Below are 12652 nucleotides of genomic sequence, written 5' to 3' on the forward strand. Positions count from 1 at the left end.
TCCATCATCATGAGACATTCATTGCATTTGGTGAATACATCTCTGAGCACCACTGCACCTCATGGTCAATGTTCCACAGATCTCTATTTCCATTTCAAATAGAAAGTATGCTTTTCTATTTATATTATGTAAATATTCCCCAAACCAGAGTAGCCTCCTTTATAACTGTAGTCCTTAAATTACCACTTTTTTCTTTTTAAGGGCAATTGCTTTCTTTGCCCTAGTTGTTGCTTTATAGGTGGATGACTCTACACCTAAAATTTGGTACTCTCAGCTCCTCAAAGAACAGATACTGCTATATTATATGTGTTCAACTGGAAAACAAAGAAATACAGAACATTAGTCTAAGGAGATATGAAAACCTGTCTAGGGGAAACTCACCTCTCCAAATCTCTCCAGGTTTTGTATTTTAGTTAAGTTTCCACTAATAGACATGTCATCCAAGCTGGAAAGAATTTTATTAATACTTCCTTCACTGGATGGTCTATTTTTCAGTTTGGATCGGAAAATGTCTCCTTGAACCCACAATGATGCTTGTTTTCTATAAAAAGAAGAGAAAACAAAATATTCATTGAAATGAATTACTATCATCTCCTCAGAATTATAATACCTTGGAAACAAAAAAATTAGCAGACACTCTTTTACCGATCAGACTAGAAAGATAATAAAATCTTAGAATAAGGAAAAATGAAGTCCCTTTCTAAGAGTCCAAGTAAAATTTAAAGTTCTATATTAAAAATAAATAACCAAGAGTGGGTATAGCTCAGTGGTTAAGCACCTGTTTCACATGCACGAGGTCCCAGGTTCAATCCCTGGTATCACCTCAAAAAAAACAAACCATCTTCCACTATATATATGTATAGTCGGACATGGGTTGACTGTTGTGTCCTCAGATGTTCAAAACAAATTCCACAGCAATAAAGACTGTGAATCCACTTTTCTTTCAAATATGAATTTGAAATCTGTAAGATATTAAGAATTTGGTATGCTTGTTTGTGAAAAGAGCTGGAATGGATGAGACTCAAAGACACAGGTAAAAGAAACTTGCATTGGATAGTGATATTCCTTAAAAAGTATTAAGTACCTAATTGTCTGTGCCACCAATGAAACTCTCTGAACAAATAACTTTAGAGACCCACTCTTACTGAAAGGAAACCTTACAGCCTCAATTAGATTTCCTTTTAGAGAAAATAGGTTTGAAATTCATCTATAAGCTTCCTTTCATGTAATAGGGTACAATTATTACTGCTTTTTCAAGATTAAAAGAACTTAAAATATGTAAGCAAAATGACAATAGGAGCTTCCATTTTTACTGATGGGAGTCACCTTCACAAGATAAGCTACTATACAGAATAGCTTTAATTCCATTGTGTACCATGCTGTACAAAACAGAATTAAACTGAAAATATTATGGCTCATATTAAGGAATATCAATATCCAATGAGATAACAGCATAACCAAGAAGATGCACAATTTAAGAGCATAGAGTTCTTCTTTTAAAGCAACAGAGAGAATGAGTGATGCTGCCTTTCAAACAGTCCATATATCAAATAAAATTTGGTTAAAGCATGATGGGACAAATGAATAGATAAGCAAAATGTGATATATCCATACAACGAAATATCATCAAGCTGTAAAAAAGAATGAAGTTCTGATACATGCTACAACATGGAGGAACCTTTAAATTATTATGTTAAGTGAAATAAATAAGAAACAAAGGGCAAATGCGATTCTTTGTGATGGGTTGAAGATGTTTGTACCCCAGAAAACCATGTTCTTAAATCTAATCCATTCCTGTGGGTATGAACCCATTATATGTAGGACCTTTTGATGCAGCTCATTCAGTTAAGGTGTGGCCCAATTCAGTCAGGATGAGTTCTTAATCCTATTACTGGAGTCCTTTATAAGAGAATGAAATGCAGAAAAACAGAAAAAAGCTATGGTGAAATTAACAAAACCCCAAAAGAAGGGAGAGACCAGCAGATGCCACCATGTACCTTGCCATGTGACAGAGGAGCCAAGGATCACAAGCAGCTGGTCTTTGGGAAGAAAGTATTGCCTTGATTTGCACATTTTTCCATCCTCAAAACCATGAGTGAATAATTTTTTTAAAAAAAAGACACATTGTAATAGAGAACAGAGAAAGTAGACATCATGAGAAAGGAGAATATAGATGCAAAGAGAGAAAGATTCAAAGGAAGAGAATGGCACAAGATGAGACAGGAGACAAGAAAAGATTTACCTGGGTGAAGTGGGCAACCAGGCAGACAGACAGAGCACTCCCATTACAAAACCTTACGAAGCATTCTGATTTTTGAGGCTTTGGGGTGTATGTAAGAGTAGGTACCTCTGACTGGTCCTGCTGAGATAGGTGGTGGAGCAGACTGCATTGTCTTCAAACTCCTCTGGCCTCTCTCGGACAACAACTGCCCCTTTCATATATTCATATGTTTTATAGAAAAAGTAAAATCAGTTGGATACCATTCTCAAGGCATCCTATGAGTTTTTGTGGTGGGGGAAACTTCATAGCCAAAGCTACCTGAACAGGATCTTCACATAGCTGCCCACCCTCCCAGGATCCTCAAGATGCAGAGGAAATATTTAATAGTAGCCATGACTTGACCTTTCCCAGATCATCACCCTCCACTGGAAAGTCCTGTGCTCTTGTTCAAGAGCCTGCCCTCTTTCAGACAACCACAGGTCCACATAGCCACAAGTCCAAACTCAGCAGATCCTAACATCCCAGTCCAGTCCTTCCTATTCAGTTCTAGCCTTCTTCTCCATCTTAAGGACTCATAACAAGGACCATCCACTGTCCCTGAGTATGTCTTTATCATCCAGACCCTACACTTGTAATCATACCAACCCATCTGCCTGGAACACCTTCCCTGAATCTTTATTCATTCAACAGATATGGACTGAGACATACTAAGTGCAAGGAATTGAGCTAGGTGCTGGGAATATTGTAAGCAAACACACATAATCTCTGGTCTGACAGCTAATGCTCTTGTGAACCTCTCCTCCCATCCCAGACCCTCCTTTTCCTCCCTTTCCCATCAAATCCTTCCTCCTCTGGGATGCTCTCTGGGCACCCTTCAGCTTCAGTGAGCTCTCCTCTTATAGCATATGGTGTCTAGAATCCATACATTACTGATTAAGTACTATCACATTGATACCCAGAACATCAGAAATTGTATGTGAAATTTGGTGTTTATGTGTTTAGTTCTCAACAGAAAGCCCTTAGATTTTATTACATTCCTTTAAAAAGTGAAAAGACTCTCAAAAAAAAGAAAAAAAAAATTCCCATTATTTAACCCTACCCGTTTCATGGTATTTGCTTTGAGCAGCCTTGGAAACTAAAGCATTCCACTTATATGATACATTTAGAATAAGTAAATTCATAGAGATAGAAAATAGATGAGAGGTTACGAGGAGTCAGGGAAGGGGAAATGGGGAGTTATTACTTAATGGGTACTGAGTTTCTCTTTTGTGTAATAAAGTTTAGGAAGTAGATGGTGGTGATGATAGGAAAACATTGTGAATTAATACCACTAACTGTTCACTTAAAAATGGTTAAAAATGGGAAATTTTGTGTTTTATATATATATATTACCACAATAAAGTTTTTTTTAAAATGGGGTTAATCTTCAATAACAGATATCCTTCTTGAACTGCATCACTGGCCCTCAGGGACAGGAATCCATTTCTCCTTTTAAACAAAGTTTATTTTCAAGTCAGAGCTTTATTGTTTAGGGTTAAATATGGAAAGTCTTAAGGAAAAATTATAGCAATCTGCTTAAATTACAGTAAAATTTTATATGCAATCCCATGTGCAGGTGTCATCCTACAGAAATACACACTTGTGTACAAGATACAAAAATGCTTATTGCCGCTTTATTTGCAATAGCAGAATATTGGAGGCATCACAACTGAAGACCAGTCTATTAAATTACAGAACCATTCACTGAAATATTAGGTAGCCACTTTAAAAAAAAAAAAAGGAGGTGGACATGTTAAAACATTAACAAAAATGCACAGTGGTCTAGAAGAATACATACTAAAATATTAATTAGTCCTTAGAAGAGGGAAACTTAAGCTTTCCATGGTATAAGATCTACTGTTTGACTTCTTTTTTTAATCATGTATCTCATTTGCTTTTATAAAACATAAGTGATCAAACAAATTTTAAAAAACATAAAAGCAGAACAATGCTAGAATAAGTATGAAAAGGAACCTTTAAAGTTATCATAAAAGCAGACAGCCAATCACTATATTGTTTCACAGCAGTACTTCTAAAGGACCTTTATAAGTCAATAGAATAAATGCCAAAATGCTAGCTGCATGGATGGGAGACCCTGATTTTATATAAATCCTATTCTACTTCCTAATAAAAACCATTTTTAAATTTTAATTTTTGCCTATTTTCTAAATAAAACAAGGGAGAAAAATACTTTTAGATCCAATATCTAGAGTCAATATAAAGGTTCTAGACATAAAATACATAGCCTACATTTAAGATTAATTTACCATTTCTGACATTGTTCTAAAGTTGGCACCAATTAAAATTATCTTAAGAAACTTCCAGTATATTTCTAAATAAACTAAAATTTAAAAACAAAAATCTGAGTTTTTGAATATATGAGGAAGATAAAAATTCCAGAAATCTACTCATACCAACTCAGTAGGGATGGTGCCAGTATCTGCCTCTATCATTACAGAAGATACTTTTTGGAAGCAGACCACTAAGAAGTTTCTGAGCTTATGAGCTATAAATCCATGAGGTTAGCATAACCACTGAGTCATATTTAATTTTTCTATACAAGCTGTAAAAATACGTATTCAAAACAAACTCTTTACATTTCCTCCCTTTGTGTAAATCTTCACAAAACCATGGGATAGCTTTCCCTTATAGTTTTTTATGAGGTATTTTTCCCTTATATTTTGCATCTTCAAAATTCCTTGCTTTAATTTGTTTTATCCTGGTCTTTCTACTTAATGCTACATCTAGCATAACCCCTCATCTGATGCTTGAATCTTGTAGCCTCCAAAGTATAGTAAACAAACAGCATAGTCCTTGGCATAGAATGAGTGGTCAAAAAAATAATAAAATTCATAAATGATGTCTTGGGCCTCTGTTCAAAACTTCCTGTAATGAAGAACTCACTATTTCACAGGAAGAGCAGATTTAGCTCTGTCACAAATAGTAAGAAATTGAGATAAGTTAAATACATGGAAGAGATAGGGATTATGGATAAAAGACACAAATTCCCTCAAGAAGTTTCCAGTTTTGCATGAGAAAGGAAAACAACAGGAATCCAATATTACAGGACTTATGACCAAGATTTACCCAGAATCCTAGGAGAGAGGGACCCCTCACTCAATCTTAAGGTATCAGAGAAGTTCCCCAAGAATCTTAAAGTATCTGGCAAGGTAAGCAAGACTTAACCAGCAAAGGGCATTCCCAAATCAGAGAAAACAACAAAGCCCGAAGAAATAATGTTATCAAAGAACAAAGTATGTTAGGGAAACTGGGGTTGTCTTGATTTAGCCAAAGCAGAGGATATAAGAGGAGAAGGAGGTAAGAACCAGGTCGTAATTGGACTTCCATGTATGGCTAAGGAGTTTAGATTTATCCCAAAAATGAAGTGAAGATCCTGAAAAAAACATGAAGTGGAAACAGAGGCCAAGACATTAGAAGGCCGAAAAGGCTAAAATGAAAGAAAAAAAGAAAAGAAAAAAGAATACAATTCTTTCATAAAATGAAATTCTCATGCAGCTTCCAATCTAAAGTTAAAATTACAAAGTGATACCGTTCACTTGCTCAGCTTAAAAGACTCAATCAGTGCCAACATGGGAAAGATTTACCAGAACCTGGGTATTAAAGATGAATAAGGTGTCAGAGCTGATTTGTATGTTGCTAAGCAATGCTGTACACAAGCGCTTCTTAAGAAAAAGCACCACTTCATGCAAATATCTTTTTTATTGACAATGAAAACCACATTAGCTTTTATTGTGGTGTGTATTACTCCTTAAAAGCTTTATCTCAAACAAAAGAAGTAGAACATGTATTTTTACATACTTGTCATTTAAAAATCAAATCCTATAAAGCTAACACACCAGCTCAAAGTAAATTTCCCAATAAGACAGTGTATTTTTTAAGTGAGGATTACAGTACGGACCTTTTACCAATAGGACATGTGCTTTGAAATGACAGAAAGAAATTTGTCATCATTTGACTAGAGTCTTGTTGAGTGCTAGCCATTGTTGGGGCAATTGTTTTAGGGCACATCCTAGCCCTAGATTAGTCAGACTGGGCTAACCCGGCCTGGGACCTAAGAAAATAACTATATTGGCTTTCATTATGAGTCAAGTCAGTTAATTCTGATATTGAGCATTTGAGCATTCACAGGGCTTTTTAAAATCTACTTTTAAAATTCCTTTTAAGAAACTCAAGTCCATTGCATTGTTATTAGTATTTTGGATATTTTCAATTTAGAACACAATGAAAGTCATTGTACAGTGTCTTCTGTTTGTAGCCGACTTGTTTTCCCTCACTTTTTTAAAAAACAGATCAGTTTTATTGATACATATTAATGAAGCATACAATTCGTCCAAAGTGTACAATCAATGGTATTTGGTATAATCACATATTTGTGGGTTCATCATTTCAATCACTATTAGAGCATTTTCATTATCTCAATAATAATAGCAAACAAAAAATAGACACACAAACAAGAAAATTGCTCACCTCTCAATCTTTCTATGCTTTCCCCACTGTACACAGTTGCTGTTTCTGGCTATTTGATCCAAAGTGTATAATCAGTGGCTTTTAGTATAATCACAATGTTGTAAATTCATCATCTCAAAAATTTTAGAACAATTTCATTACCCCAAAAAGGAAGACTCCACACCCCTTAGCATTTCTTCCTCAGACCTACATAAAAACTAATCTAATTTAATCTTTATAAATTGATTAATACTTACATTTCATATAAATGGAATCATACAATATGTAATACTGTGTCTGGTTTCCACTTAGTATGATGCTTTTTTTTGTCTGTTATTAACATTTTGCAGTATTAACTTACATTTGTCCAGCTTAAAAGAAAAACAGTCTTACATATGCATTTCTACCCATATTCATATTTCACATAATATATTTATATTTCACATGATATATTTAGTTCATAATAGAGCAATCATACAGTATTTGTCCTTTTGTGTCTGACTTGCTTCACTCAACATAATGTCCTCCAGATTTATGCATGTTGTCATATGCTTCACAACTTCATTTCTTCTTACTGCTGCATAATATTCCATCATATGTATACTCCACAATTTGTTTATCCATTCATCAGTTGATGGACACCTGAGTTGTTTCTAACTTTTGGCTATCGTGAATAATGCTGCTATAACATCAGTGTGCAGGTATCTATTCGTGTCACTCCTCTCAGTTCTTCTCAATATATATCTAGCAATGGTATTGCCAGGTCCCATAGCAAGTCTATACTCAACTTCCATAGGATCTGTCAAAACGTCCTCCACCATGGCTGTACCATTCTTCATTCCCACCAACAGTGAATAAGCATTCCTATCTCTCCACATGCTATTCAACACTTACAGTTTTCTGACTTTTTAATAGCAGCCAGTCTAATAGGTATGAAACAATATCTCACTGCAGGTTTGATTTGCATTTCCCTAATCACTAGTGATGATGAACATTTTTTCATGTGTTTCTTTGCCATATGTATTTCTTCTTTGGACAGTTGCTTTTTCAAGCCTTTTGCCCATCTTTTAATCAGATACTCTGTTTTTTTATTATTGAGTTGTATGATCTCCTTATATATCAAGGATATTAAATCCTTATAAAATATGTGACTGCCAAATATTTTCTCCCATTGAGTCAGCTGCCTTTTCATCCTTTCAACAAAGTCTTTTGAGGTGCAAATGTGTTGAATTTTGAGAAGGTTCCATTTATCTATTTTTTCCTTTATTGCTCGTGCTTTGGGCGTAAAGTTTAAGAAATTACTGCCTACCACAAGATCTTGAAGATGTTTCCCTACATTTTCTCCTAGAAGTTTTATAGTTGTTTTTATATTTATGTCCTTGATCCATTTTGAGTTAATTTTTGTATAAGTGTGAGATAGGGATCTTCTTTCTTTCTTTTGGATATGGCTAGCCAGTCCTTCCAGCACCATTTGTTGAATAGACTGTTCTGGTCCAGCTGGATGGGCTTAACAGCCTTGTTAAAAATCACTTGACTGTAAATATGAGGGTCAATTTCTGCATTCTCTATTCCATTCCATTGGACAAGCTGTCTGTCCTTATACCAATACCATGCTGTTTTCACCTATAGCTAAGTAATATGCTTTAAAGTTAGGAAGTGAGAATCCTTCAACTTCATACTGCTTTTTTAAGACATTTTTGGCTATTTGGGGCCCCTAACCCTTCCAAATAAATTTGATAATTGGCTTTTCTATTTCTGCAAAAAAAGGCTGTTGAGATTTTTATTGGGATTATGCTGAATCTGTAAATCACTTTGGGTAGAACTGAGATCTTAATGATATTTAGTCTTCCAATCCATGAATCAGAATGTCCTTCCTTTAAGTCTTCTCTGGTTTCTTTTAGCAGTACTTTGTAGTTTTCTGAATATAGGTCCTTTATGTCATTGGTTAAGTTTATTCCTAAGTATTTGATTGTTTTACCCTCACCTCCTCAAGTCCAACTAATCCTATCTGTATACCATGGGAACTTTTCATCTTAATCACTCCTTCCAACCTAGACACATATTTTCCCAATACAATTCATCTCTGTCCCAATGTCCATCCAACACCACTATTTGGTCATTTTGAATAGAAACACAACCTAATTTCTAGCTTGGCCTGGGCCTACTCTAATTGTGACTTGAGCACCAATCTGCCCTGCATACCTGCTATGAACCACCCCAGTGCTATTATGGAAAGAGAGGCTGTTCCTGGCTTAAAGAATACTGAGTTAATGAGAAAGCAGTATTGAAGATGCAGGAAGCAGGTATTCAAGAAATTCTACTGAGACAAAGATACAATTGGAAGACAGTAGAAAGATGCTCACAAATAGAATATATGAAAGTATAGGGGAAGGCTCTTGATTCTGAAACACACAAGAAAAGTAACTAGAAGGGGGAAAAAGCGAGTTAGGGAATTCTTAAAAAGATTCAACTAGTGGGAAGCAGATGTGACTCAAAGGATAGAGCATCTGCCTACCACATGGGAGGTCCAGGGTTCAAACCCAGGGCCTCCTGACCCGTGTGATGATCTAGCCAAGCGCAGTGCTGATGCGCGCAACGAGTGCTGTGCTACACAGGGTGTAGGGGAGCCCACACGCAAGGAGTGCGTCCCATAAGAAGAGCTGCCCAGTGTGAAAAAAGTGCAGCCTGCCCAGGGTGGCACCGCACACCCGCAGAGCTGATGCAGCAAGATGACACAACAGGGAAGCGGACTTGGCCCAGTGGTTAGGGCATCCTCCTACCACATGGGAGGTCCGCGGTTCAAACCCTGGGCCTCCTTGACCCATGTGAAGCTGGCCCATGCGCAGTACTGATGCACACAAGGAGTGCCCTGCCATGCAGGGGTGTCCCCCGCGTAGGGGATCCCCACGGGCAAGGAGTGCGCCCCATAAGGAGAGCCGCCCAGCATGAAAGAAAAGTTCAGCCTGCCCAGGAATGGCACCGCACACATGGAGAGCTGACACAACAAGATGACGCAACAAAAAGAAACACAGATTCTTGTGCCGCTGACGACAACAGAAGCAGACAAAGAAGAACATGCAGCAAATAGACACAAAGAACAGACAACTGGGGCAGGGGGGAAGGGGAGAGAAATAAATAAATAAATAAATCTTTTTAAAAAAAAAAAAAAAGGTGACACAACAAAAAGAGACACAGATTCCTGGTGCCACTGACAAGAATGTAAGCGGACACAGAAGAACACACAGTGAATGGACACAGAGCAGACAACTGGGGGAGAGAGGGTGGGAAAAGGGAGAGAAATAATTTTGTTTTTTAATTTTAAAAAATTTGTGACATATTAAAAAAAAAAAAAGGTTCAACTAGCTAAGTCTGGGTATAGAAACCCACAAACAGGGGCTACAGCATTGGTGTTATGCCAAAATACAAACTTTATAGCTAACTTTATGCATTTATGGCTGATAATACATATAATTTTTTTTTCTAGCTCAAACATTTTTCACAGAGAACAGGAAACCAAGCAAAATCCATTCAATATTCTATTAACATGAGTATTTCAAGATCAATTTCTGATACCACCTCGTCCAAAAATTCTGAGAGATACCTAGTAATCTTTAATACTTAAACCATATAAGGATTTTATTCTTCTTACTAACCAATAATTTCAATGCCAATTGAGAGTCAATAAAAGGCTCAAATAATTAAACAATAAAAACTGAAAAAATTGGAAGTTTCAATAACTGAATGGTACTGCAAAAATTGGACATAATAGTAAAAATTTGAAAGCTATACAATATGCTTGGTATTCTAATTTAACAACTAGATATCTTCTATAGTTATTGCCTGCTTTTTATAATTATTTCAGACTTTCATTTCTATATTTCAGGAGAGTCAAATTTTTAAATCCTAAAAATAGATTATTAAAGTAGTTTAATCCATGTTCCTTGACCTTCTGCTAGTATCTAAAAAATAAATAAATTGACATCATAATTAAAACTTCAAGCCATTACTGTTTGGCATTTTCCCATTTTCTGAACAGGTTTTCATGTCTTCATCTGACTTTTGGTAATTTCCTGACATAAAAAACAAAGGTTAAACTATTAATTTTTGATATATCTCAATCCAACTGTTAAACATACCAAATGCTATTAACACCAAATTGTATGTGGCTTTAATTGATAACTACAGAATAAGAATGACCCATAGAAGAGACCCTTACTATTCAATGTGGTTCATGGACCAGCAGTTATCAGCATCACCAGAACAGCTGTTAGAAATGCAGAGGCTCAGGTCCCACCCCAGACCTATGGAACTGGAAATTGCATTTAACAAGATCTCCAATTCTTAACACATTTTAATGTTTGAGAAGCACTGCAGACAACTGACAACTTACAAACTAAGTGAGAATGCTGAAAACTATCCAACTGACTACAAGCTGATGAAAACATCTATGATGATAAAGCAGAATGGGAGAGTTTTCAATTTATACTGCTACAGGCTGTCTCTAGGAAGGATAAGTATAGTTGACTCAATAACAAAAGAGCTGTATGTGTGCATCATTTTAAGAACATGGGGAATGTTTGGTAGAAGACACATTTTGGGTTCAGAATGGTATTTGCAGGTTAAGAACATCAGCTTTGGGAAACGGACTTTGGCCCAGTGGTTAGGGCGTCCGTCTACCACATGGGAGGCCCGCGGTTCAAGCCCCGGGCCTCCTTGACCCGTGTGGAGCTGGCCCATGCGCAGTGCTGATGCGCGCAAGGAGTGCCGCGCCACGCAGGGTGTCCCCCGCGTAGGGGAGCCCCACGCGCAAGGAGTGCACCCATAAGGAGAGCCGCCCAGCGCGAAGGAGGGAGCAGCCTGCCCAGGAATGGCGCCGCCCACACTTCTCGTGCCGCTGACGACAACAGAAGCGGACAAAGAAACAAGAAACAAGACGCAGCAAAAAGACACAGAAAACAGACAACCGGGGGAGGGGAGGGGAATTAAATAAATAAAAATAAATCTTTAAAAAAAAAAAAAAAAAAAGAACATCAGCTTTAAGAAGGAAAAAGCAGTTTATTGTTCATTTGCAATAGATAGCTCTATATCTTAGGAAACTTTACATATAAAATTTCAGACAGTAACAAGAAAGGTCTGGATCTGCTAAAACAAATTCGCCAACTGACAAGGATGCCAATAAACATCTCTCTTACTGCTGAAGACGTAAGAGAAATGTTTCTTTAAGGCACAAACACCTGGACATATTTTGGTCCTCCAGAACTAGCAGGATGTGACAAACAAGCTTTCCTAGAGTCAAAAATTTGGAATTAACATTATCTAAAAAGCACTGATTGGCTTTTTCACCTCTTACAATCTCTCTAACTTGTTCAGTTATATTTGATAGACAAAAACCTATCAGAAAACTTTTTTTTGCCCTCTAATTTCTTTTCTAATGAACATGTTACTTATTCATGCTTTCACGTCATCACTGACTTCACTTTCTTCATCTCTTTTATCCAGTCAATCATTAATCAGTCTGCATAGTCTGATATTTATTTCTCTGAATTGTCCCTGGTACCCATCTGTAACTCTTCAAACTTCTAGCTCCTTTGACAAGTCCCTGTCCCCAAGACAGATTAGAGTCGTCTCTTTTTTAGACTTTCTGATTCCAATCTCCTGCCTATACACTGCTGCAGCCCAATCGTCCTTAAATAACACTTGGATCACATGATTCCCCTACCTCAAATACTTCAAATTAGAAACTAATTTGAATAAAAAGCTCAGAATACCATGTTCATCACTATGATCTGCACATCTTACTGTACAAATTTACTGACTACACAAAGCAGATGTTTAGTTCCCTACAGCTACTATAACAAATTTCCACAAACTTACTGTTTACAACAATACAAATTTACTCTCCCCAAGAAGAGGAAAGTTGATTTC

General features: G+C 36.6%; 1 protein-coding gene across 9 annotated transcripts in view; it reads right to left on the reverse strand.

Annotated features, from left to right (window-relative positions):
• CDC14A (cell division cycle 14A) overlaps positions 1-12652 on the reverse strand; it is a 193875-nt gene that overhangs the window by 34065 nt on the left and 147158 nt on the right. For all 9 annotated transcript variants that reach the window (XM_012530321.4, XM_058303114.1, XM_058303118.2 and 6 more), the window contains one exon: positions 382-541. In XM_012530321.4, the coding sequence (XP_012385775.2) occupies positions 382-541 (160 nt within the window). The remainder of the gene's footprint in view (positions 1-381; positions 542-12652) is intronic.

The sequence above is a fragment of the Dasypus novemcinctus genome, chromosome 9 (assembly GCF_030445035.2).
Source record: "Dasypus novemcinctus isolate mDasNov1 chromosome 9, mDasNov1.1.hap2, whole genome shotgun sequence".
In the NCBI taxonomy this organism is placed as follows: domain Eukaryota; kingdom Metazoa; phylum Chordata; class Mammalia; order Cingulata; family Dasypodidae; genus Dasypus; species Dasypus novemcinctus.